The sequence below is a fragment of the Euleptes europaea genome, chromosome 18 (assembly GCF_029931775.1).
Source record: "Euleptes europaea isolate rEulEur1 chromosome 18, rEulEur1.hap1, whole genome shotgun sequence".
NCBI lineage: Eukaryota > Metazoa > Chordata > Lepidosauria > Squamata > Sphaerodactylidae > Euleptes > Euleptes europaea.
This window is the reverse complement of record NC_079329.1, coordinates 3593779-3616600: the sequence shown is the minus strand read 5'-3', so window position 1 is coordinate 3616600 and position 22822 is coordinate 3593779. Positions and strand designations below refer to the sequence as shown.

At 53.6% G+C, this 22822-nt stretch overlaps 2 protein-coding genes and 1 non-coding gene across 3 annotated transcripts in view; 2 read left to right on the top strand and 1 right to left on the bottom strand.

The window, feature by feature from the left end:
• The window catches only part of ZFHX2 (zinc finger homeobox 2), a 30374-nt gene extending 15587 nt beyond the window's left edge, over positions 1-14787 (bottom strand). The window contains 2 exon segments of the mRNA XM_056863285.1: positions 433-2867; positions 14769-14787. Of these exon segments, the coding sequence (XP_056719263.1) occupies positions 433-2812 (2380 nt within the window). The 5' untranslated portion in view covers positions 2813-2867; positions 14769-14787.
• Positions 6196-22375, top strand: THTPA (thiamine triphosphatase). Its single transcript, XM_056863661.1, has 6 exons — positions 6196-6316; positions 12242-12419; positions 14735-14826; positions 21111-21356; positions 21450-21743; positions 22245-22375. Exons 1-6 carry the CDS (start codon positions 6196-6198, stop codon positions 22373-22375), a joined length of 1062 nt encoding a protein of 353 aa, XP_056719639.1.
• Positions 17199-17271, top strand: TRNAA-AGC (transfer RNA alanine (anticodon AGC)). Its single transcript has one exon. It is a non-coding gene; the product is annotated as a tRNA-Ala (tRNA).
• Positions 22376-22822: the final 447 nt, after the last annotated feature.

Here is a 22822-nt window from a genome sequence, read left to right as displayed (position 1 = left end):
AACGAGAGGTATAAAATATAAATGTGTGGATGGGAGCGAGCGGCGAGAGGGTGGAACAAAGGGAAACGGGAGGGGATGAATGGAAGGAAGGAGAGAGCCGGAGGAAAGAGGATCCTGTCAGCCAACGATTTTGGGGAGTGAGACGGAAAGCCAAACCAGGCCTGAAGAGACGGACAAGGGATGAACGAGCAAGGAGGAGGAAACACGGCCAGCAAGTGGAGAAGGACAGAGGAGCACAGGAAGGAAGCAGATGGGGAGGAAATGTCAATAAAACGTGGTCCTAGGAACGGAAGTTCTCTGCTTAATACCGGTGGGAAAGTTGAGTAGCCTGAGAGGTTTGTTCAACCTCTTGATCCCACATGGCCTGGCATGAACAGGGCTCGGGGTGGGGAACAGCCTTAGAACAGTGGGGGAAAGGGCAGTTTTCCTTACCTGACCCCAAGGCGGCCATCTTCCTGCCGGGGTTATTGAGATGCGGGAAGCCTCCGTTAAGTAAGAGTTGAGCTTGCTCCATGGGCTTGTCCCCCCGCAGGGCCGGGCTGGCCCCGGCATGAGCGTGGTGGGGGTGCGGGTGATGGGAGTGGCTGAGGGCCTGGGCCCCATAGAACTGGAAGAGCTCCTGCTGTGGCTTGCCTCCTGGCGAAGGTTGGGGTTGCCCCAGCAGCCCAGGCAGGGCCAAGGGCAGCCCTTGATGGAGCAGCAGCATGTTCTGCATGTGCTTCTCGGACGTCATGTGGATCCGGAGATTGCGAGAGATGTTGGTCTCGTAGCTGCAGACCTTGCACTGCCAGGAGGACTTGCCCTTCGACTCCTTCTCCTCGGGAGAGGATGGGGTGGGAGCCGCGGCAGGGACCACCGAAGGGGCCCCATTGCCCCCTGTGGCCTGGTAGCCCTGCAGGTTGGCCAGGTGCTTGTCGGACTGCATGTGGATGCTGAGGTTGCCCTTGGTGGTGGTGGAATAATTGCATGCCTCGCAACGGTAAGGCTTGTAGCCGCAGTTGTAGCTTTCGCCCCTGGCCAGGCGGGGGTGGGCCCCCCCGGTGCTGCAGTAAGCGCAGTGGCTGTTGTTCTCGGGGTGCTTCTCCTTCATGTGCACGTCCAGAGTCTGCTGGTACTTGTAATGCCAGTTGCACTTGGGACACTTCAGAGTCTTGCAGGAGTTGCGCGAATGCAGCAAGGACATGTGGCCGGATAAACTCAAGCCGGAGTAGGCCATCGCGGTAAATTCTTCCCCAAAGCCGAGCGGGGCCGATCCGTTGTGGCTGCTGTTCAGCTCGAACCCGACGCTGGCCATGTCATTGGCGATCCCCATGTTCCTGACGCTGTGGGCCAACTCAGCGGGGCCGGCGTCGTGAGCCAGTCCAGCGTTGCTGACGTCAGTGGTATGGGTTAGGTCATCGCTGTTCCCTTTGGTGGCTAATCCAGCATTGTCGGGTTTGCCAGCTAACTCCGCTTGAGCGCTGTCATGAACCAGTCCCACGCTGACAACTTCATTGGTCAAGCCGGCAGCTTTATTGACCAACTCCATGTTGATGTCTTCCTTGGCCAACCCAACGTTAACGTCATTATCGACCTTTGCCTGCGGTGTCTCCGAGAGGGGGGTGTTAGCACTCATGAATGGGCTTTGGCCATGTGAGCTTTGGTCTGGGAGACCCTCCTCTTCCTTTTCTTCAGCCTCCTCTTTCTCTTCCTCCTCCTCCTTTTCATTCTCTGGTTTATCCTCCAGCCCCCCCTTTGCCCAGTGCGCACCGCCGACCCTTGAATCTTTGGCATCGGGTGGCTCGCGTTGTTCTTCTGAGCTTTCTTTCTTCTCCTCTTCCTCCTCCTCCTCTTCTGATACATTCACCCATCTGCTACACATTCTGGCATTGAGGTCTGCCTCAGTGGTGGGGTTATTTGGTTCTAGGAAGCCAAGTGTGGTGCCCTGGAACACGGCAGAAGCCCCTCTAGACAGGGTCTGGCATTGGTTGGTGCTCAGCTGCACCCCATGGGCCACATGAACATGGGATGCCAAGGAACGGCCCCGGTGGAAAGAAAGGCGGCATGTTAGGCACAGCCAAATGGGTGGCCGTAGTAGCTCCTCTTCTTGGCCAAGGTTGGCTTCCCCTTTGGGGTTTTCCTCATCCTCCGCGTGGGTGGTGGGGGCATCTTTGGGTTTGGTGGGAACGTTTTTGGCAGACGTGGTTCGAGCGGGGGGCCCAGCCAGTTGGTAAGTGTAGAAGGCGCCATGAGGGGTCCATTCGGCTGGCGCTGAGGTATTCTGGGACATTTGGTCAGTAGACGTAAAGCCTTGGTTAGGGCCTCCACCGCGCTGGACGTGGAGGATAGACACCGGGGGAGCTGTGGTGCTAGGGGAGCCCTTTGGTAAGAGAACGTGGCCACCGCTGAGGAGATAGGCCGAGCCTTTGGCAGAGAAGAAGAGCTGGGCCTCAGTTCCACCATCCTCTCCCTCATCATCATCATCTGCTGCTGCTTCTTTATTCCCATCTTCTCCAGGGCATGTTGGCTGAGGGAAGGGGGACGGGTTTGGTATCGCTAGGCCAAAGTCGGCTTGCCGTTGCGGCGCAGATAAGATGGCTGCCGGGAGTTTTGTGGGGCTGGGAACTGCCTGGGAACCAGAGCTGGGCCAGACGCTTTCATCAGGAGAGGTGGAGGCAGAGAAGGACGGGTCCGAGAGGGGGGGTTCTTTGGTGGCTGGAGAGGCAGGAGAGTCCTGAGTGGGCCGAACCGCAGCCCGGTCATCCTGCCCGTCGGCCGGGAGGACAGCAGCGGTGGAACAGGAGGAGGAGGAGGAGTTAGAGGGGGCGTCCATGGCGGTGCGGGCGCGAGGGGGGCGGAGGGGTCATCTCAGCACGGGAGCCGAGACCCTGCAGGCAAAAAGAAGAAAATACAACTGGGTGTAAATAATTTCCCCCTTCTCTTTACTAAAGAGGAGAGAAGAAGGATTGGTTTTTTATATGCTGACTTTCTCTACCACTTAAGGGAGACTCAGACTGGCTTACAATCCCCTTCCCCTCCCAACAGACACACCCCATGAAGTAGGTGGGGCTGAGAGAGCTGTGACTAGCCCAAGGTCACCCAGCTGGCTTCATGTGGAGGAGCGGGGAATCAAACCCAGTTCTCCAGATCAGAGTCCACCATTCCAAACCATCGCTCTTAACCACTACACCAAGCTGGCTCTCAAGGGAAAAGCAGAGAAGTGGTCCTCCCATATAACCTCTTGGAGGGAAGGCGGCATGGTACAGCCTGATCTGGTTAGATCTTGGAAGCTAAGCAGGGTCGGTACTTGGATGGGAGACCACCAAAGACGACTCTGCAGAGGAAGGCGATGGCAAACCGCCTCTGCTTCCAACATGCCTTGGATGCCTTTTGCTGGGGTCACCATAATTCTGTTGTGACCTGATGGCATCTACGTTGCTGGCACTCTGACAGTTGTATCCAGATTGCCAAGAGGCTGGGGAGCATTTAAAACACCACCTTTGTCCTTCCCAGAGATTATCCTGGGGGAGATTCACACAGCTGCCTTTACCACTCAGTGCGACCCCAATCTTGCATGCATCAACCAGCCAGGCAAATATTTTATAATGTGTCATGATGGCTTTTGTGGGGGGAAACCACAGGCAGGCAGATTCCATCAAGCGATGTTCCCTCCCTGTGTGAATCAGTTCCCACTCTGGGGACAAGGAAACCAAGCATCAGATGGACAATTTCTTTTGCAGGGGAGTTGGGGGTTGCATCTTGCCGATGTTCGCCCTCTCTCTGGATTACCAAAACGCTGTTTTTCTGGATCTGGGCTGGGAAAGGATTTGCAATGCAAATTAGTAGCTTAGCATGCTGATAAACTACAGAAGGGGGGGGAATCCTTCAGCTCTGAAATTCATACAGCACCTCATAATAACACTTCCATCTCTGTGTTGTCTGCTCATAACCCCACACGTTCTCTTCCCCCCACACACACACACCCTTCTGTTCATTTCTCCATTCTGATTCATGTCCCTCTCCCCTTTTCAACCATCCTCTTCCATGCAATTTCAGACCAGGTGTGAGAGTCTCCACCTGTGCTTCAACTGCTTGCAGCTGTCATGGAGCACATAAAGCATTCCTGAATATGTGCCGAGAGCCTCTCCCTCACCAATAAGGAGCTGTAGTTAGTTCAATCAATCAATCAATCAACCTTTATTGGCATATTCTACTTAGTTCAGCCACAGATAGTTCAAGGCAGGTGTGAATCTCCGAAATTAACCACGGCGTCCACCCATCCATTCCAGCAACCACCATTGGCCACCCCCTCCACAACATATCAATATAAGGGTCGCTGTCCATATAGCTCTACATTCTGACTCTTACGACCAGTAGTCAAAACCAGCTTTGTCTAACTCCCTGTCGGAAAAAAAGATACTGTAGCTACCACCACGTCCTGTTCCACAGATTAACCGAGCATTATGTGTATGGGGGGAGCTACTTCCTTTAGTAGAAGAAGAGTTGGTTTTTATATGCCAACTTTCTCTACCACTTAAGGAAGAATCAAACCGGCTTACAATCACCTTCCCTTCCCCTCCCCACAACAGACACCCTGTGAGGTAGGTGGGGCTGAGAGAGCTGTGACTAGCCCAAGGTCAGCCGGCTGGCTTCATGTGGAGGAGTGGGGAAACCAACCCGGTTCACCAGATTAGCCTCCGCAGCTCATGTGGAGGAGTGGGGAGTCAAACCCGGCTCTCCAGATCAGAGTCCACCACTCCAAACCACCGCTCTTAACCACCACACCACGCTGGCTCTCTAGGGTGGCCTACGTTTTCAGTCTAGCGATTTCAGTCTAATTCTGGGTACTCCCTTTGTCCACCAAACTCTTCTTCCATCTCCAGGAATCTGCCGACTGACCACAGAATCTTCTTACTCTCCTTACAACATTCCATGCCTTCGTCAGCCTACCAAGAACCACACCAGGATGGAGGCGCGCAACCAGATTGTCCTGCACAAGAGAGCTGATCGAGGATGAGCCGAGATCCAGGGAACGGCCCAGCAAGCACCGGGATTGCAGAGCCAACGCAATCGGGTGAGACAATTTGTGACTCCATCCTCAATCCATACTCCCTGGCCTTATTGAATTGCACTCTGCTCAGGTCACGGGCAAGGTCGCCTCTCCACAAAGATCTCAGAGCATATCTAAATTATGTACGTAAACCTCCCCGTCCCTCCGGAGAATCCTGGGAGTTGAGAATTTGGGTTAAAATTCCACCACCTTGACAGATGACTATGGTTCCCAGAGTTCTTTGCTTTGGGAGCCCCGACAGTTAAACAGGCCCGAAACTGGTTTCAGTTTGATCTCAAGGCTCCCAAGGGATTGCGGGGGGCGGGGGGGGGGGTCATATGTGGTGTTTGCATCAGAGAAATTTTATCAGACCTTCCTTCCTTCGCCCCCCCTCCCAAACCAGAACATCTCTTCCGGAGATGCCAGGGACCTCCGCCTCCCCCCACCCCAGATTATTATCCGGAGTAAACATTTACTGATAACATTTAGGATTTTCTGTTCATTCCTGCACTTGACGGAGGAAAGAAAGGGAGGTAGGGGGGAGAGGGAAGCGCTCTCGCCCTTCCTGCCCCCCCTTCTAGCTTCCCTTCCCCCCCTTCAGAGGGTGGTTAGTCGATGCAAATTGTCTCATTAAGGAGAAAAGGAGGCGGGAGACGTAATTAGGCGGCTGCTGCATATTTATTATGAGGGAGCCGGAGACACAAAGGCATGGGGGGGGGGAGAGAGAGTGTAAAAGGAGGAAGGAAAGAGAGAGAGAGAATGGATGGATGGAAGGGGAGAGAGGGAGGAGGAGGCATGAAAAATGAGCTCTGAACTAAAGCAATGAGAAAAAAGGAGAGACAGAGAGAGAAGGAGATAATGCAGGCTGGGGCGGAACAGCCACAATTGCAGGATTGCAAGAGATATAGGAGAGAGCCCCCCTTTACTCGGAGGCAAGCCCCGCTGCAACAGCCCCTCTTTGGTCCTTGGCACACACACACACCCCATCTGCTCCTGCTTCTTTTCTCTTCTCCCTTACCTGGAAGCAAGCCCCACTGCGGGGCTTGCTTCCAGGTAAGAGCAAAGAGAAAAGAGGCAGGAGCAGATGGGGGCGGGAGAGAGGGTGCCAAGGACCAAACCGGGGTGACAGGCCAGGGGTGGGGTTGGGGGGGGGAGAGGGAGCCGAGATGGTGGCAGAGACCCCAGCCATGGAGAGGCTGGTTGTGGGTGGGGGGGTCCCAGGCCCTGATCCCGGGAAGGGGCACCACCCGGAGCAAGCCAGCCGGGGGAAGAAAGGAAGAGAGGACGGCAAGGCAACGATGGGAGCCCGGGGGGTGGGGAGGGGCTCCGTGCAGGGCGATTAACGGGGAGATTAATGGCGAGGGGCGACAGGGGAGGCAGCGCGAGTCAATAAAACGAGCCGCCCCGGTGACAGGCAGCGCTTTAAATTACCCTGCGCAGCGGGGGGGGGGGGAGGCGAGGAGCCGAGCCCAGGCGCGGGCAGCGCTCCCCCCCCCTCCATCCCAGGGCTGCTGCTGCCCCCCCCCCCCAACCCTGGGCTGCCGCTGCCCCAGTCTGCATTTCCACCACCCCCCCAACAAATATTGCCTCTCCCCCAACAAATATTGCAGCCCCTCCTCTCTCGAGGCTGGCCTAAGTCAGTTGCAATATCCCCCCACCCCCAGCAAATATTTGCTAAGCTGATCGGTCAGAGCCACCTTCACTGCTGGGGGAGGAAATGCGGTGGGGGAGGACTGTTTTTGACAAGGGGGGTAGCTTTTGTAGAAGCGATCCAAGGGAGGAAGACCTGAAGGGGCAGATTGTGTTTCTTTGCATGGGGGAGGGGCCAGGCTGGCAAGGGGGGGGGATGCAAAAAAGAAGACACCCTAATGGGTCTGCGGCTTTCACCTCCCCTCCCCCCCTTTTGCTTTTGTTTAATCCCGCGATGCATTTAGGATTTCATTTGTATGTGATTTGCATACAATATTGAGCCGAGGAGCTGGGGGTCTCTGCACCCTCCAATCTGCTGCCTTGCGGAGGGGGGGGGAATGGGGAGAGAGAGAAAGAAAGCAGGGAGCAGAGATGGAGGGGCTCAACACCCCCCCCCCCACAAAATCGGGTATGCAAATCTACTTTCCCCACATCAGTGGCACCAGAGCTTGGTACCAAAGTTAGTTTTGGAGTCAGAATAAAAAGCATTTTCCCCAGGAGCATCTATTTCAAATCAACCAACCCAACATCCCAAAACTAACCTTTGTAAAACCTGCTAAAACGGGAACGTTTTTTGGGGCGGGAGCCAAATCTCAGGAAATGCCTCCAAATGGGAATTTTGCTGGTGAGAAAATTCCGATTTATGGCCTCCTAATTGGATTTTATTTTTATTTTTTCCCCCTAGGCGTTTTACCAATTATGGATACAACTGGATTTAGGAGGTATTGAATTTCACAGGCTGAGGTTTCCACATGATTACTTTAACAATTCATCAGCAAGACAGAAGCTTTGAGGAGGGGGATGTTTGTTTAAAAGGTATTCTTCTCCCCCCACCCTTTAAAACCTGAGGTTCAGTACTGACACTTGAAAGTTGCCAGGGGAAAGGGTTTTTTGCTGAGTTTTGGACCTGCTTGAAATTTCACTCCGCCTTGTGTGTTTTGCTTCACTTTGAAGCGCTGTCCTCCCCAAGGGCACCTCCGTCTTAAACACACAATTGCGTGGCTCCAGAAGCAAAGAGAGCAGCGCGGGGTACGATGCCGCATCCATTGTGAGAGCCGAGAATACGTATGGGAGGGTGGGGGTGGGTCATATACAATGGGCGTCATTTAGCATGCACGTGCATAGCTATTGGGATCTTTTTGAATGAAGCCCTTTCACTGAGGAGTCTTTTCAGAAATTTAGACCGCCACCACTTAAGATTGTAACCTCCTTGGGGCAGGAATCTGTGTCAAGAGCTCACTTCAGTGCCAACAGTGTATTTATGGAGTGCCATTTAACCTGCATGGTGCTTTAGTTCCCTGTCCTGAGCTGCTTACAGTCTAAATTTTAACACGAGGGAGATAACAAAAGGGAGAAATTTGCTTTCATTTCAGTTGAGCTTACTCGAGCTTAGCTAAACCTCGAAACGAGCACCCTTTACTGGGCCAAGCTAAGCCAGCATCGCCCGGGGTAAGGGGCAAATGTTTGGGTATGATCGCCCAATTGGGCCGTTCTCTGGCTTGGCAGCTGCCCCTGTGCAAAGACCTCCTGAAAAACTGCACAATACTCAGTTGCTTTCCGTTGCTGTAAAACTGCCTTACGTGAAAGAGCTTTCCCCACACAGAGCGTGGAGAGCAACATCCACCCTGGCATAGTATGGAGAGCACTGAGCTAGAACCGGGAAGACCTGGGTGCTAGTCTTCACTCTGTTATGAAAATAAATGCCTAGCCTACCTCGTAGGGTTGTGGTGGGAATAAACCTGCCAGCCTGAGCATCACAAAAATGCAATAGTCATCATAGAAGCCCAGAGATCCACACCAATCTGGGGCCTGGCCCAGGATGGCCAGAGTCAGTTCAACCACACAAGCAGACTCGGAGACTACCTAGGGTGGCAGGAATTCAGGGGCAGCGGCCACACCAGAAGCAATGCACAAGCCCCAGGTTCTGTTGCTGCTTCCAGTATGGCTAACTTCTTGTAAAGACAGGGCCTAGAATCCGTGGCAATACCAGAAGACTTTAGGGCGCACACTCCGGGTTGTGCAGGGACTTCAGCCCCTGATGCCACAATGGAACCTGAAGGCAGACCAGAGTGTAGGAGACCCTTGGCTTGGGCCGCTCACAGATGTGTTTGCCCCATTTCCTCCTCCTTCCTGAAGCCAGCTGCCAGGGGGATTGGGTCCAGGGCAGGAAAGTGCCAGTCAGAGGAAGTACGGGCCATGTCCCTTCTGTGCTATAAAACAGCAAATCTGAATTCTGCACCAAGAGCAGACTTCGGGGAGGAGACAGAGTCAGGTGGTACACCCCAAGGCCTACCTGCCCATCCACCAGCCCTCTGGGGCCATTCCCTCCTAGCTTCTAGTACGTCAACGGGGATTGCTCCCCTACTCTCAAGCCCATCTTTGCTTTGATGAGGACTAGGAACCTGATGAGCAAATGGGTGTGCTGTTCCTATGGGATGGTCGATTGTACTGTTGGTTCCGCATGTGCAGTCACACATTCAAACTCAAGAAAATGCATGAGTGTCTCTTTTGCCTGGGCCCACTCTGAAAATTTATAAATATTACCCCCCCTCCCCAAATCACTATAGACATATTTTCAGGGGACACAGACCAGCCTGTTCTCATACAAACATCACAGGTTGCCTGGGCAAGGCCTCGAAGAAACTTCTCTCTCTTAGACCTTCACTTTTACATACACGTCAAGACACACGCTTGCTTTCACAAGATTTCAAGGCAGTTGACTGCCTGCACCACAAAACATGGCTTCTGTCTTTCTGGTTTCGTTTATTCCTTCCTGCTAGGCTGCATCTCTCAGGATTGGCCTAACCTTTTCGTTATTTTTTCAAGAAAGCTCCAAACTTGTGGGTTCTTCCAACATCCTTTCCTTTCCTCCCCGTTACCTCCCCCCCCCCACTGGTACCGATGAAGATTTCTGTGGAACTCAAAAGCTTGCAAGCACTATTTGGGTTGCTTCTGATAATTAAAAAACAACAACCACCTGAACTACTGTTGTTATTGTGCTGTGTTAAACTTGGAGCATTGTTGGTTAACGCTGGGGTGGGGGAATGGGGCTTTGCCCTATCTTCTGATATGGTGGACCCAGGATATGCGTGTGTGGGTGCATGTTCTTGCCATTCTGCTTGGTACTGTGTGCCTTCTCTGTGGCGCTCATGCAAACTCTGCCAAGTTTGGTGCATATTTATTTATGACATATCGTATGGGGGTCCTGTCACTCGGCTGGGTTGCGTGGGTTTGTATGCTGCGTGCTAGGCGCATAATGCATGTTGCATCCAAGACTTTCGTCCAAGGCTGTCTTTTTGTGTGAGAAAATTATGGCACAACCGTTGGCTATCCTTGGTGCATTTCTGTCTAATCAAAATATCCTTCCCTGGGATTGAATTCTCTGCAAAGAGTGCCCTGCCAGGATGGACCAAAGGATGTTTCCAGGAAACCTCAGGTCAAAAAGAGGGGCAGAACTATGAGGTGGTTGGATGTATTGCATTGTGCGTTTGCTGGTCTGTATGGGATAAAATGTTATTGATTTATAGACCTTGTGTGGGATTTTGCAGTTTCCGTCAGTCTGAGTCTGCCTCCGAACTAATTTTCAAAGCAAGGGCAAAGGTCCGGACACGCTGTAATAAGAATTTTAAACAATTGCCTCTGACCACCTGCAGAGTGCAGCCTCATTGTGACTGGGTAGCCCCGGCCAACCCACACACATTTTGGACAAGCTTCACGAGCCACTGGGGGCCCGAGGAGCCAAACAGAACAGAGAAACGGCGTGAGATGTGGAAGAGCTGGGTTCAAGAGGCGGCTCTGCCAAGCACTCAGCGTCCGGCCTTGGGGAAGTCACTTATTCTCAGCTCCTGTTCCCCACATGTACAGTGAGGATATAAAAGCGGTCTACCTCACAGCCTTATTGCGAGGGAATTGTAAGGAGCCACACGCCTGAACCCTAGCTCTTGATTTGGGTACATTGTGTGCTCTTTGGTGTATTTGCTCGGTTGCTTTGGTGCCTTGGTGTTATGCACTACACCGAAGTCCTGGTGGGGGCTGGTGTCCCTTAGTTTGGAAATCACCTGAAGGACATTAAGAAGGGCCCTGCCAGATCAGACCAAAGGCCCACCAAGCCCCGCCTCCTGCCTCCCTCACTGGCCCCTCAGGGGCCTCCAGGAAGCCCCCCCCCCAAAAAAAAAACTAGGCCACAATCCTCCTCTGGAAACTGGTGCTCAGGGAACCAGGAGGTTCCTTGAAGCCACCTTGGCCAACGGCCACCAATAGACCATGGATTTCTCTAGTTTCCCTACCAAGTGGGTGGCTGTCACTGCATCCTGTGACAGGGAGTTCCATAAGTTCTGTTGGCGGTGGCTCTTGGGGGAGGGTTCAGCCGTATAAGGTGTATTGCTATGTTGCTTTCCAGAAGTTGTGGTCACTTTTGACCACTCTTGCCTGGCCATGACACAGACTTGGCTATCGCAAACCATACCCGAAAGAAGTTACTCCAACACTAGCAGCCGATGTGCAACATTCCATGTACCCTGTACAACAGACAACTCAAAGGCAGGCGGGATTTGTAGCGTGCCAGAGACCCCAGGGGGTGTATCTGGGTGCTCATATAACCCCTGATCCATCAGCAACCATTCAACTTTCTTTCCTAAGCATCATTCGCTGCCAAAACCCTAGCCGGTATGTCAGACACACTTTTGCATCTTCCTCTGACTCAGCATGACAAATTCCTGACATGACTTTCAAAAATCCATAGCTTTGAAACACGTGGCCCAGGGAAAAGAGAGCTAGAGACAGAAACGGAAGTTTACACAATTTTGAAACTTTTGAAGATTTTTTTAAAAAGAATGTTAAATATCGGCAAATGCATTCTTCTTTCACAACTCCCTCCCCCATTGAAATCCAACTGTGTCTGGAATAGGAAATATGAATAGGAAGGAAGAACATGAATTCTAAATTTTAGTGGCAAAGACAAATTAAGAGATTCTGCTTGAGATTTTATTCACCCAAGATTTGCTTGGAGCTGAGTGCGAGAGAGAGGCGTGTGTGTAAGCCTCTCTCTGCAGCCAAGCTACCTGCGCACGTCAATTATCCCCTCAGCCTCAGTTTCCCCAACCACCCGCAGGACATCACGGTGACGGTCACATGGGCAAACCTCACAAAGAACCACAAATCTATTTCGATTGCTTGGAAAACCTCTGGATAAGAGAGCAAAGCTACCTGGTAGACTGTTCCTCTTGGGGATTAATGGAGTAAAGGCTCCAGACAGTATCTCGTTTTCCACTGCAGAGCCAGAACCTAAAAGGCAGGCCCCGAATGCTTCAGAGCATGGGCAGAGCGCAACTGGCATTAACACATAGTACCCTATAATGTGCTGTTTCTAGGATGGGAGGTTCCAGGTCACAGAGGGCGGCCTCCAGGAAGAGCTGACCCCTTAAGCCCCAGACCCCAATGTCTAGAAGGAACCCAAGGGACACCCACAAATCCAAGAGGCAAAGCAAGGGGGTTTAGCTCCCGCTTCCCTTTGTAATCTTCCAGGCCAGAGAGAGAGAAAGAAGCAGAGCTCTTCTCCCAGGTCTGCAGCTCCCAGCTCCCAGACAACCCCAGAATCCTGGCCCTCTCCCTACCCGTCCCGGTCCCTTTTTAAAGCTGCATTTCTACTCCCTGTTTCCAGTTCGAGCAAATTCCGGAATGGAGACTGGAAGGCAGCGTGGAGGTGAGCAAAGCCAGAGCAAGAGAGGGAGGGAGGGAAGAGGGGAGGGAGGAGGGGAGGGAGAGGAAGAAAGATTGTAAAATCAATTAAATGAGTTGCTAACGGAGCGTCGTGTCGACAATCTGTCGCCGGGTGCAAAATATGAGCTGCCCAAATACACTCCTGGCTCGCACACCTCTGCCAGCCGGCCTTCCGGCTCCTTCCATCATTCCATCTTGCCTTCTGTCAAGCGGGCTGCGGAGGGGAGGGGTGGGGGGAGTCCCAGGCAAAGGGGGGTGTCAGGAGGCAGGTGAAGAAGAGGAAGATGCGAGGAGGGAAGAGGAGAAGAGGGAGAAGGCAAGGCGAAGGAGGGTCGATCGGGGTCGGAAGGAGCAGCGGGAGAGGAGCGAGAGGACGGCGCCGGTCGGTCAGAAGAAGGGCTGGCGGAAAGGACCCTCGCCGGGAGCCACGGCAAGTGAGGGCGATGCATGGCGGGTGTGACTGTGACGGGGGGAGGGAATCGGTGCCCCCCCCAGAAAGAAAGCTTGGCTGTCGAGGGTGCGGGGAACGGAGGGGCAGGTGTGCAAAGGGGAGGGGGCTACCTGGGGCCGGGTCCTTGCCCATCTTTCTCACCCCCTCCCCAAATGCCACATTTGGGATGCCCCCACCTTCCAGAGGAAGCAGCCGAGCTTGCAATAAGGACATAAGAACATCACAAAGGCCCTGCTGGATCAGACCCAGGCCCATCCAGTCCAGCAGTCTCTTCACACAGTGGCCAACCACGGACCTCTAAGAAGCCCACAAGCAAGTCAGCTGTAGCAAAATTCCCAAAGCGGCCAACCAGGTGCCTCTAGGAAGCCCCCAAACAAGACAACAGCAGCAGCATTATCCTGCCCATGTTTCACAGCACCTAATATAATAGGCATGCTCCTCTGACACTGGAGAGAATCGGTATGCATTATGACCAGTATTCATTTTGACTAGTAACCGTGGATAGCCATGTCCGCCATAAGAACATAAGAAAAGCCCTGCTGGATCAGACCGAGGCCCATCAAGTCCAGCAGTCTGTTCATACAAGGACCAACTAGATGCCTCTAGGAAGCCCACAAGCAAGACAAGTGCAGCACCACCATCCTGCCTGTGTTCCAGAGTACCTCACATAATAGGCATGCTTCTCTGATCCTGGAGAGAACATAAGAAAAGCCCTGCTGGATCAGACCAAGGCCCATTGAGTCCAGCAGTGTTCACTCAGTAGCCAACCAGGTGCCTCTAGGAAGCCCCCAAACAAGACGACTGCAGCAGCAGCATCTTGCCTGTGTTCCACAGCACCTAATATAATAGGCATGCTCCTCTGATCCTGGAGAGAACAAGTATGCATCATGACCAGTATCCATAAGAAAGGCCCTGCTGGATCAGACCAAGGTCCATCAGATCCAGCAGCCTGTTCACACAGTGGCCAACCAGGTGCTTCTAGGCAGCCTCCAAACAAGACAACCGCAGCAGCACCGTCCTGCCTGTGTTCCAAAGCACCTAATATACGAGGCATGCTCCTCTGATCTTGGAGAGAATAGGTATGCATCATGACTAGCATAAATTTTAACTAGTAGCCAAGGAGAGCCCCATCCTCCATAAGAACATAAGGAAAGCCCTGCTGGATCAGACCCAGGCCCATCCATCCGTTCACCCAGTGGCCAACCAGGCCCCTCTAGGAAGCCCCCAAACAGGAGGGCTGCGCTGGCCCCATCTTGCCTGTGTTCCAGGGCACCTCATATAACAGGCCTGCTCCTGTGACCCTGGAGAGAATCGGTCTGTATCATGACTAGTACCCATTTGGACAAGTAGCCATGGATAGCCACCTCCTCCAGAGGCATGCTCCTCTGATCTTGGAGAGAATAGGTATGCATCATGACTAGCATCAGTTTTAACTAGTAACCCATCCTCCATAAGAACATCAGAAAAGCCCTGCCGGATCAGACCCCGGCCCATCCAGTCTGTCCCCGCAGGCGCCTCCAGGAAGCCCCCCGAACAAGAGGGCTGCACCGGCCCCCTCCTGCCAAGGCCCCGCTGAGAACGGGCATGCCCCTCTGATCCCGGAGAGGGGAGCACGGCGAAGGCATTCGGGGCCGCTCCAGTTGCACACACACCCCAGTTTTGCCCCGACGGGGCCGCCGCTGCCCGCCCGCTGCCCTGTGCGCCCTGCCCGCCCTGCGCCGCCCGCCCGCCCGCCTCCATCCATCCATCCGTCCCTCCCTCCCTCCAGCGCCGGCTGGGCTGGGCTGGGCTGGCTCTCGCGGCTGGGTCTCGCGCGCCGGCTGCCTGCCTGCCTGCCTGGCTGGGAGCGAGGGGCTGGGATGGGAAATCGATGGCACTTACACCTCCGCGGGAAGGAAGAGGGGACCAGCAGGCGCCGCTGACGCTCCCGGCCGCCGGGGTGGGTAGGTGGGCGGGCGGGCGGGCAGGCGGGCGGCTGCTGGCTGCTGGCGGCGGTGGGTAGGCGGGAGGGCGAGGGGGGCGGCCGCGGCGGCAGCAGCAGCAGCAGCCTCCTCCGCCGCCGGCTTCTCCGCGGCTCAGGCGAGCGAAAATCGATGGGGTTCGCCGCGCCGGGGCTTCCCCATTGATTTCCACTCGGCCGCCTCCCCGCCTGCCTCCTTCCCTCGCGCCCCGGACCTGGCGGCTGCCTTCCAACACAATGGAATAATCAATGCCCGCCCGCCCGCCTCTCCCTCCCTCCCTCCCTCCCTCCCACCGCCAGCCAGCCACACGCGAGCACACGCACACACATGCAATCACACACGCGCGCGCGCGCCCAGGCGCACACACTCACACACACACACAGCCCCCACCCCCGCCGGCCGAGGGGAGGAGCCGCGGGGGCAGGTGCGGACGCGCATGGCGGGAAATGTAGTCCGCACCCAAGAGGTTGAGCTGCAAAATGCTCAAATTACAAATATCTAAATTTTTAATAAGGCGCCCATTCAAGTTAAAAAACATAGGCCCCTGGCATAGGCACAACTTTCACATTCAATGTATACAAACACGAACACCTGCGATGTACAATCGTCTGTTGACCAAAGTGTGCGTGTGTGTGAAGTGCCGTCAAGTGGTTTCCGACTCATGGCGACCCTATGAACCAGTGTCCTCCAAAGTGTCCTATCCTTAACAGCCTTGCTCAGATCCTGCAAATTGAGGGCCGCAGCTTCCCTTATAGAATCAATCCATCTCTTGTTGGGTCTTCCTCTTTTCCTGCTGCCTTCAACTTTTCCAAGGATGACTGTCTTTTCCGGTGACTCTTCTCATAATATGTCCAAAGTACGATAGCCTCAGCTTAGTCATCTTAGCTTCTAGGGTCAGTTCAGGCTTGGTTTTATCTAAAACCCACAGATTTGTGTGTTTTTTTGGCGGTCCAGGGTATCCTACTTGACCAAAGTAGGATCCAAAAAAGGACCAGACGCGTTTCAGCCTAAGAAGGCCTTCCTCAGTGGTCAGTAATATAGTTATAGTAACGCAATAGAGAGAATCCTAACGTTGGAAGGGGCCCACACAGGCCCTCTAGTCCAACCCCCTGCTCAGTGCAGGATCAGCCTAGACCATCGGCACAGGCTTCGCCACCATCTTTTTTACATTATAGATTTGAGTCCAGTAGCATTTTAGAGACCAACCAGATTGTGTGGGTGTAAGCTTTCGAGAGTCAAAGCTCCCTTCGTCAAATACAATAGAGATCCTGGAGCCCTTATATCCCAGTCCGAAGGTGAGAGGGGTGTTGAAAAAGAAAGGAGTCAGGATGCGCCAACGGAAACTTTTTAATATCATGTTTCTGGGTTGGATGGAAATTCTGAATTTTAGCTTTAGCAGCCCCCCCCCCCGATTCAAATGACCCCCTGCGACTCTGGCTACCCAACAAAGCCACATCACGAGGCAAGACGTAACCGGGATGTCACTGAGGGGAAAGGGATAGATATGATCTGTGGGGCATGATACACCTGAGCATTCTACAGCAGGAGACCCGTAGAAAGAAACAGGTAGGCCTTTTAAAACTGGGAGGGAGGGGTGCGTGTTTTGAAAAGGTAGAACAGGCAGGTTGGGTCTGAGCCACAGAGCAGCTCTAGATTCCCATCCCAGCAAAGACCTTAAATCTACAGAGTGGGATTGACACTTTGGGGAGGAAGCCAGCCTGTTTCTTTGGAAAGCAGAAGAACAGGAAATATTTAGGAGGGGTGATTCAGCCACAAGGCCTTGTGGACAGAGCCAGTTAAGATTGCCATTTAGTGCTTTGGTCTTGCCGTTTGGCACACGGACATTTGGGCTGCGCTCTTTCTCACACACACACACTTGCTTGGAAGTCAGGCCCATTAGATTCGGTGGGATTTACTTCTGAGTAAATGCGCAGAAAGCAAACCTTGGACAGCAGCTTATTTCTCGGCTGGCAAACTCTGCCTGCCAGCCAGGTTTTGTAGCTTCCCGGGATTGGGACAATCCCCTTGGTTTTGCAGTTCAGGCCAGCCAAGTAATGGAGAGACTTTGTGAACTCTTTGCTGGACCACCAAATGGGAGCTGCATTCAGTTTTGGGGATCACAAGTTCTGTATGTCTACACTAGACCAGGATTCCTTCCTTCCTTCCTTCCTTCCTTCCTTCCTTCCTTCCTTCCTTCCTTCCTTCCTTCCTTCCTTCCTTCCTTCCTTCCTTCCTTCCTTCCTCTGACCTAAGCCAATAGGAGCATGGGTAGCACAGTTGGTAGAACATAAGACTTTTAATCTGAGGGTCAAGGGTTCAAGTCTCTGCTCAGGCTTTAGTAGTTTGGGGTGGGGATGTGGCTCAGTTTGTAGAGCATCTGCTCAGCATGCAGAAGGTCCCAGGTTCAATCCCTGGCATCTCCACTTAAAGGGGCCGGGCAAGTAGGTGATGTGAAAGACCCCTGCCTGAGACCCTGGAGAGCCACTGCTGGTCAGAGTAGACAATACTGGCTTTGATAGACCCAGGGTCTGATTCAGTAGAAGGCAGCTCCATGAGTTCATGTGTGTTCAATCAAGTATTGCAGGGCCGGGGGTGTGTGTGTGTGTGTGTGGGAAATTGGCAATCCTTTTGCCATCCTCTTCCAGGATAATAACTCCACAGGGGTAGCCTGCTGTAGCAAAAAGAACTGGGTTTAGTGGCACTTTGAAGACAACCAGAATTTTATCCCAACGTATGTAATAGCAGGAGATCTGGAGGTTGGCAAGCCTAGGTACTTCTCATAGTAACAAGGTGTAGCGTTTACACAGTGTGTGTTCAAAGCGCTTCCCAGCATGACCTTGATGCTGTCCCAGCCACAGCCCTGTGAGGTAGGCCAGCTTTATTTATCCCCAGTTTTGCAGAAGAGGTGGAGGAGGGCTGAGCTAGTGAAATCCAGCTAGTGAAATTCAGGCCAGTGGGGAGATTTCGTGGCTCACAAGCGGTGAGGCTGAAGCTGTCTCCCAGTAGTGCGTGGGGGGTCCCCGCAAGAGCTGGCTCCACTCCCCCACCACCACCCATTTAACCCCACCCCCACCCCCTTCTCGCAGCGAACCAGCCAACCCCAGCAGAAAGGTGGCCCCAGCTGGCGCGCATGGGCGCTTTGCCATCTCCAGGGTCCTAAGAAATATTAGCATGCATGCTTATTATTATTAATCGTGCACCCCGTTCCTTTAAACGAGGCACTGGGAGGCCACGATCCTGGGTCCCACTCCCAAGATCGGGGACCCAGGCGTCCGGGTTCCCTTCCTTTTCCTCGAGGAGAACCCAGCCGTCGCGGATCCTGGTTGGGAAGGGGTTAAGCCTCGTCCTCCCCCCCCTCTTTCCTTCTCCCTCTCCCCCCCCCGCTCTCCCTCCCCCCGCTGCTCTTAATTGCAGCTTTCCGGTTGCCGTGCCAACCGTGATCGAGGGAGCGAGACAGTCGCAGGGGGAGAGGAATAAAAAATAGAACAGGGAGAGGAGGGGATCAAAGGATGACAAACTCCAGATGCACCTGCTGGTGGGGGGGGGGGGAGCAGAGAAGGGACTGCAACTCCCAGGCGCCTTTGCGCGCAGGTCTCCACCACTATTGGCATGCTCCCGCCCCCCCCTTCCCAAAAAATAACAACAACCACCCAGGGATTAGAAAAGGGCCAGAGTCCAGCAGCACCTTCAAGACTAACAAAGATATTTCCTGGCAGGGTAGGAGCTTTCGTGAGCCGCAGCTCACTTCTTCAGATACAGCTAGAATGTGAATCCATCTGTCTTTAAGTGGGGGAGAGTGAATTCAGACAAGCATTAGTCTGTAAACGTTAACAGTATGTCAATGTGAATGGCAGGCGTGATGGGATTAGGTGTGGTCTGCAGAAGAGTCTGTGATGTCCAGGGGAGAGATGGGTGTGGAGAAGTCAGCATTGGCAATGAGCCATGAATGCAAGGTCTTTATTCAGCCCAGGTAAAGGCATTGACTTTAGTTAGAGAAACTGCTGAATTAAGGTTGATATTCAAACTAAAGTCAATGCATTTACCTGGGCTGAATAAAGACCTTGCATTCATAGCTCATCGCCAATGCTGATTTCTCCACACCCATCTCTCCCCTGGACTCTTCTGCATACCACCCCTAATCCCATCATGCCTGCTATTCACATTGACATACTGTTAACATCTATAGACGAATGCTTGTCTGAATTCACTCTCCTCTACTTAAAGACAGATGGATTCACATTCTAGCTGTATCTGAAGAAGTGAGCTGCGGCTCAGGAAAGCTCCTACCCTGCCAGGAAATATCTTTCCCAGTGGGTAGCCGTGTTAGTCTGTTTGCAGTAGTCAAAAAGGGCAAGAGTCCAGTAGCACCTTAAAGACTAACAAAAATATTTTCTGGTAGGGTATGAGCTTTCGTGAGCCACAGCCCACTTCTTCAGATACCGCTAGAATGTGAATCCATCGGTCTTTAAGTAGAGGAACAGTATGTAAATGTGAATAGCAGGCTTGATGGGTTTAGGTGTGATATGCATAAGAGTCTGTGATGTCCAGGGGAGAGATGGGTGTGGAGAAATCAGCATTGGCGATGGGCCGTGAATGCAAGGTCTTTATTCAGCCCAGCTAAATGCATTGACTTTAGTTTGAATATCAACTGTAATTCAGCAGTTTTTGTGAGTCCTGAAGGTGCTACTGGACTCTGGCCCTTTTCTGCCACTGCAGACAGACTAACACGGCGACCCACTGTGAACCCAGGGATTAAAAGAGGAAAGGGAGATTTAAAAAAAGAAAAAAGAAAAGAGGATTTAAAAAAAAAATGAAAACACTGGGCACCGCAGTTCCCCTCCCCCCCGCTCTCCCGGTCGCAAGGGGCTCTGGGAGATGTAGTTCTTTCGTTCCAAGCCGGCGCGCTCCCTCCTTGCAGGAGCGAGTATGGCGGCGGGCTTCGCTTGCAGCGCCGCGGCTGCAGTTTGCGGCTCCCACGCAGGGAAAGGTGAGTGCCCACCAACCCCCCCTCCCCACGCACGCTCCAAGCAATGCCTGCCTGCCGCCGCAGGGGGCGCTGTGCTATGGGGGGAGTGGGTCTGGCTGTAGGGTGGCCAACCTCCAGGTACTAGCTGGAGATCCCCACCTATTACAACTGACCTTCAGCTAGTACAGAGATCAGTTCCCCTGGGGGGGAAATGGCCGCTTTGGCCATTGGACTCTATGGCATTGAAGCCCCTCCCCAAACCCTGTCCTTCTCGGGCTCCACCCTCCAAAACCTCCCGCCGGTGGCGGAGAGGGACCTGGCAACCCTGTCTGGTCGCCAACCTGCGGGTGGAGTGGAGCTAGGGTCGCCAGGTCCCTCTTCGCCACCAGCGGGAGGGTTTTGGGGCGGAGCCTGAGGAGGGCGGTGTCTGGGGAGGGGAGAGGCTTCAATGCCGTAGAGTCCAATGGCCAAAGCGGCCGTTTTCTCCAGGGCAACTGGTCTCTGTCGGCGGGAGGTCAGTTGCAATAGCAGGAGATCCCCAGCTATTACCTGGAGGTTGGCAACCCTAAGTGGAGCCGTTTCACAAGACGGGCCTCAGCCCACAATATGATTCTGAGCGTGTGCAGAGTCCCTCCCTCCTGGCTGAGTAACAGCTAGGCAATACACACCTAAAACTGTGGGAAGGGGCCGTGGCTCAGTGGCAGAGCCTCTGCTTGGCATGCAGAAGGTCCCAGGTTCAGTCCCCAGTGGGCAAGGAGGTGATGTGAAAGACCTCCGCCTGAGACCCTGGAGAGCCGCTGCCGGTCTGAGTGGACAATACTGACTTTGATGGACCGAGGGTCTGATTCAGCAGAAGGCAGCTTCATGTATTCAAGACTGGAATTTTGGGGAGGGGCCGTGGCTCAGAGGTAGAGCATCTGCTTGGCATGCAGAAGGTCCCAGGTTCAATCCCCACTGGCATCTCCAGTTAAAGGGACTAGGCGAGTAGGTGATGTGAAAGACCTCTCTGCCTGAAACCCTGGAGAGCCGCTGCCAGTCTGAGTAGACAATACTGACTTCGATGGACCAAGGGTCTGAGTCAGCAAAAGACAGCTTCATGTAACTGGGGGAAAGGGGACCCCCATCACTTTTGCAGTGGGCACTTGGAGGCTTGCTTGTCTCTGAAATTCCTCTTATGTTTTCTTGGGGAGATTTTTTTTAAAAAAAGGATTAGGAGCAGCACAGAGACCGATAATCAGGCCAAACTCCGAACGCTTTTTGAGTTTCGTCACCTTTGCTCACTCCTCTCTTCTGCAGGTGCCGGAAGCCCGGCCTCAGGATCGATCGAGGTAGAACAGAAGTTCCTCTTTGGGCCTGGCACCGAGGAGAAGCTGGTGGCCCTGGGGGCGACTCTGGCAGGAAACGTCTCCTTCCGGGACCGGTACTTTGACACGCCTGACTGGCGCCTCTCCATGGCAGACCACTGGCTACGGAAGCGCGAGGGGACTGGCTGGGAGCTGAAATGTCCGCCAGAGGGTGCTGGCGTTTCGGGCCCAGCCACGGAAAGCCAGGGCCCACGGGGCCATCCACAGGGACCGGCCGGACCCCTCCCTTTGCAGCCACTAGAGGAAGCCAGCAGGCCAGATTCTGCCACGCAATACCGGGAAGTGACATGCCCCCTGGAGATTGTGGCCCATGTCTGTGGCCTACTGAGCGTGGACTTGCCAGCAGGGTTGCGCAACGACGTGGCACGAGCGGTGGAGGAACTTGGCCTGGAGGAGTTCGCCAGCTTTGTGACCCATAGGCGCAAATATCGTGTGGCCGGACTGAGCGTGGACCTCGACAAGGCAGATTTTGGCTACGCCGTGGGGGAGGTGGAGGATGTGGTTGGGCGGCAGGAGGACGTGCCGGAGGCTCTGGAGAGGATACAGGAGCTGGGCAGGAAGCTGGGTGAGCCGCACCAAGGGCTTCTCCGTGGGCTTGGCAGTCTTCTCTTAGCCACGGCTGGGTTTCCGCCACACTGTGGCTACTCACTGAGGCCCCAGGTGGCTTCTCCAGATTTTAAGGCCAATCCCGAAAATGTTGAAAATTCTTTCCTCCTATCAATTCAGGAGTTGCAGGGTTGCAAAACTCAGAGAGCCAGCATGGTGTAGTGGTTAAGAGCAGTGGTTTGGAGCAGTGGACTCTGATCTGGAGAACCGGGGTTTGATTCCCCACTCCTCCACATGAACGGTGGACGCTAATCTGGTGAATTGGATTTGTTTCCCCACTCCTACACACGAAAGCAGCTGGGTGACCTTGGGCTAGTCACTCTCTCTCAGCCCCACCTACCTCACAGTGTCTGTTGTGAGGAGGGGAAGGGAAGGCGATTGTAAGCTAGTTTGATTCTTCCTTAAGTGGCAGAGAAAGTCGGCATATAAACACCAACTCTTCTTCTTCTATCTCTTCCAGCAGACTTGGATGAGAAAACCCGAATCCCTGGAAAGATGTCTGTTTACCTGCACAAATTCAGGCCTGAGCACTACGAGCGCCTCGTGCGAGATGGGAGGTTGCGGAAAGTGAGGGACACAGAAGCTGCGTGAGGAGAGAAAGACTGAGCACAGAGTCCCGGGGTGTCCCCTTGCTTGGACAGGAGACCCCCTTGTCTCTCTGTCACGGACGATTCTGCTTTAGCATCACCCTCAGATGAAAGGAAGGACGAGTTCATGTGAATAAAGCAGAGAAGCCCCAGATCTGTCCTGTCTGCCTGGCCTTTGGGTGACATCACAGCAGTTCAGCCAGTGGCTGGAAGTTTGGGGGAAAGTAATCCAGGCAACAGCTGTTTGGGGGCCACTTAGATAAAAAGAGCGTTGCAGAGAAAAAGAACACAGGATAAATTTATTCACACTTAAAACTCGAGGTCATTCAGTACAAGTGACAGAGAGCAAATTTAAGAAGAGGGAGAAAACACCAAAATGAAAGTAACGGTACTGTTTCTTCACGTAACACATTGTAAATCTGTGGAACTCGTGGCCACGGTATCTTGTAAC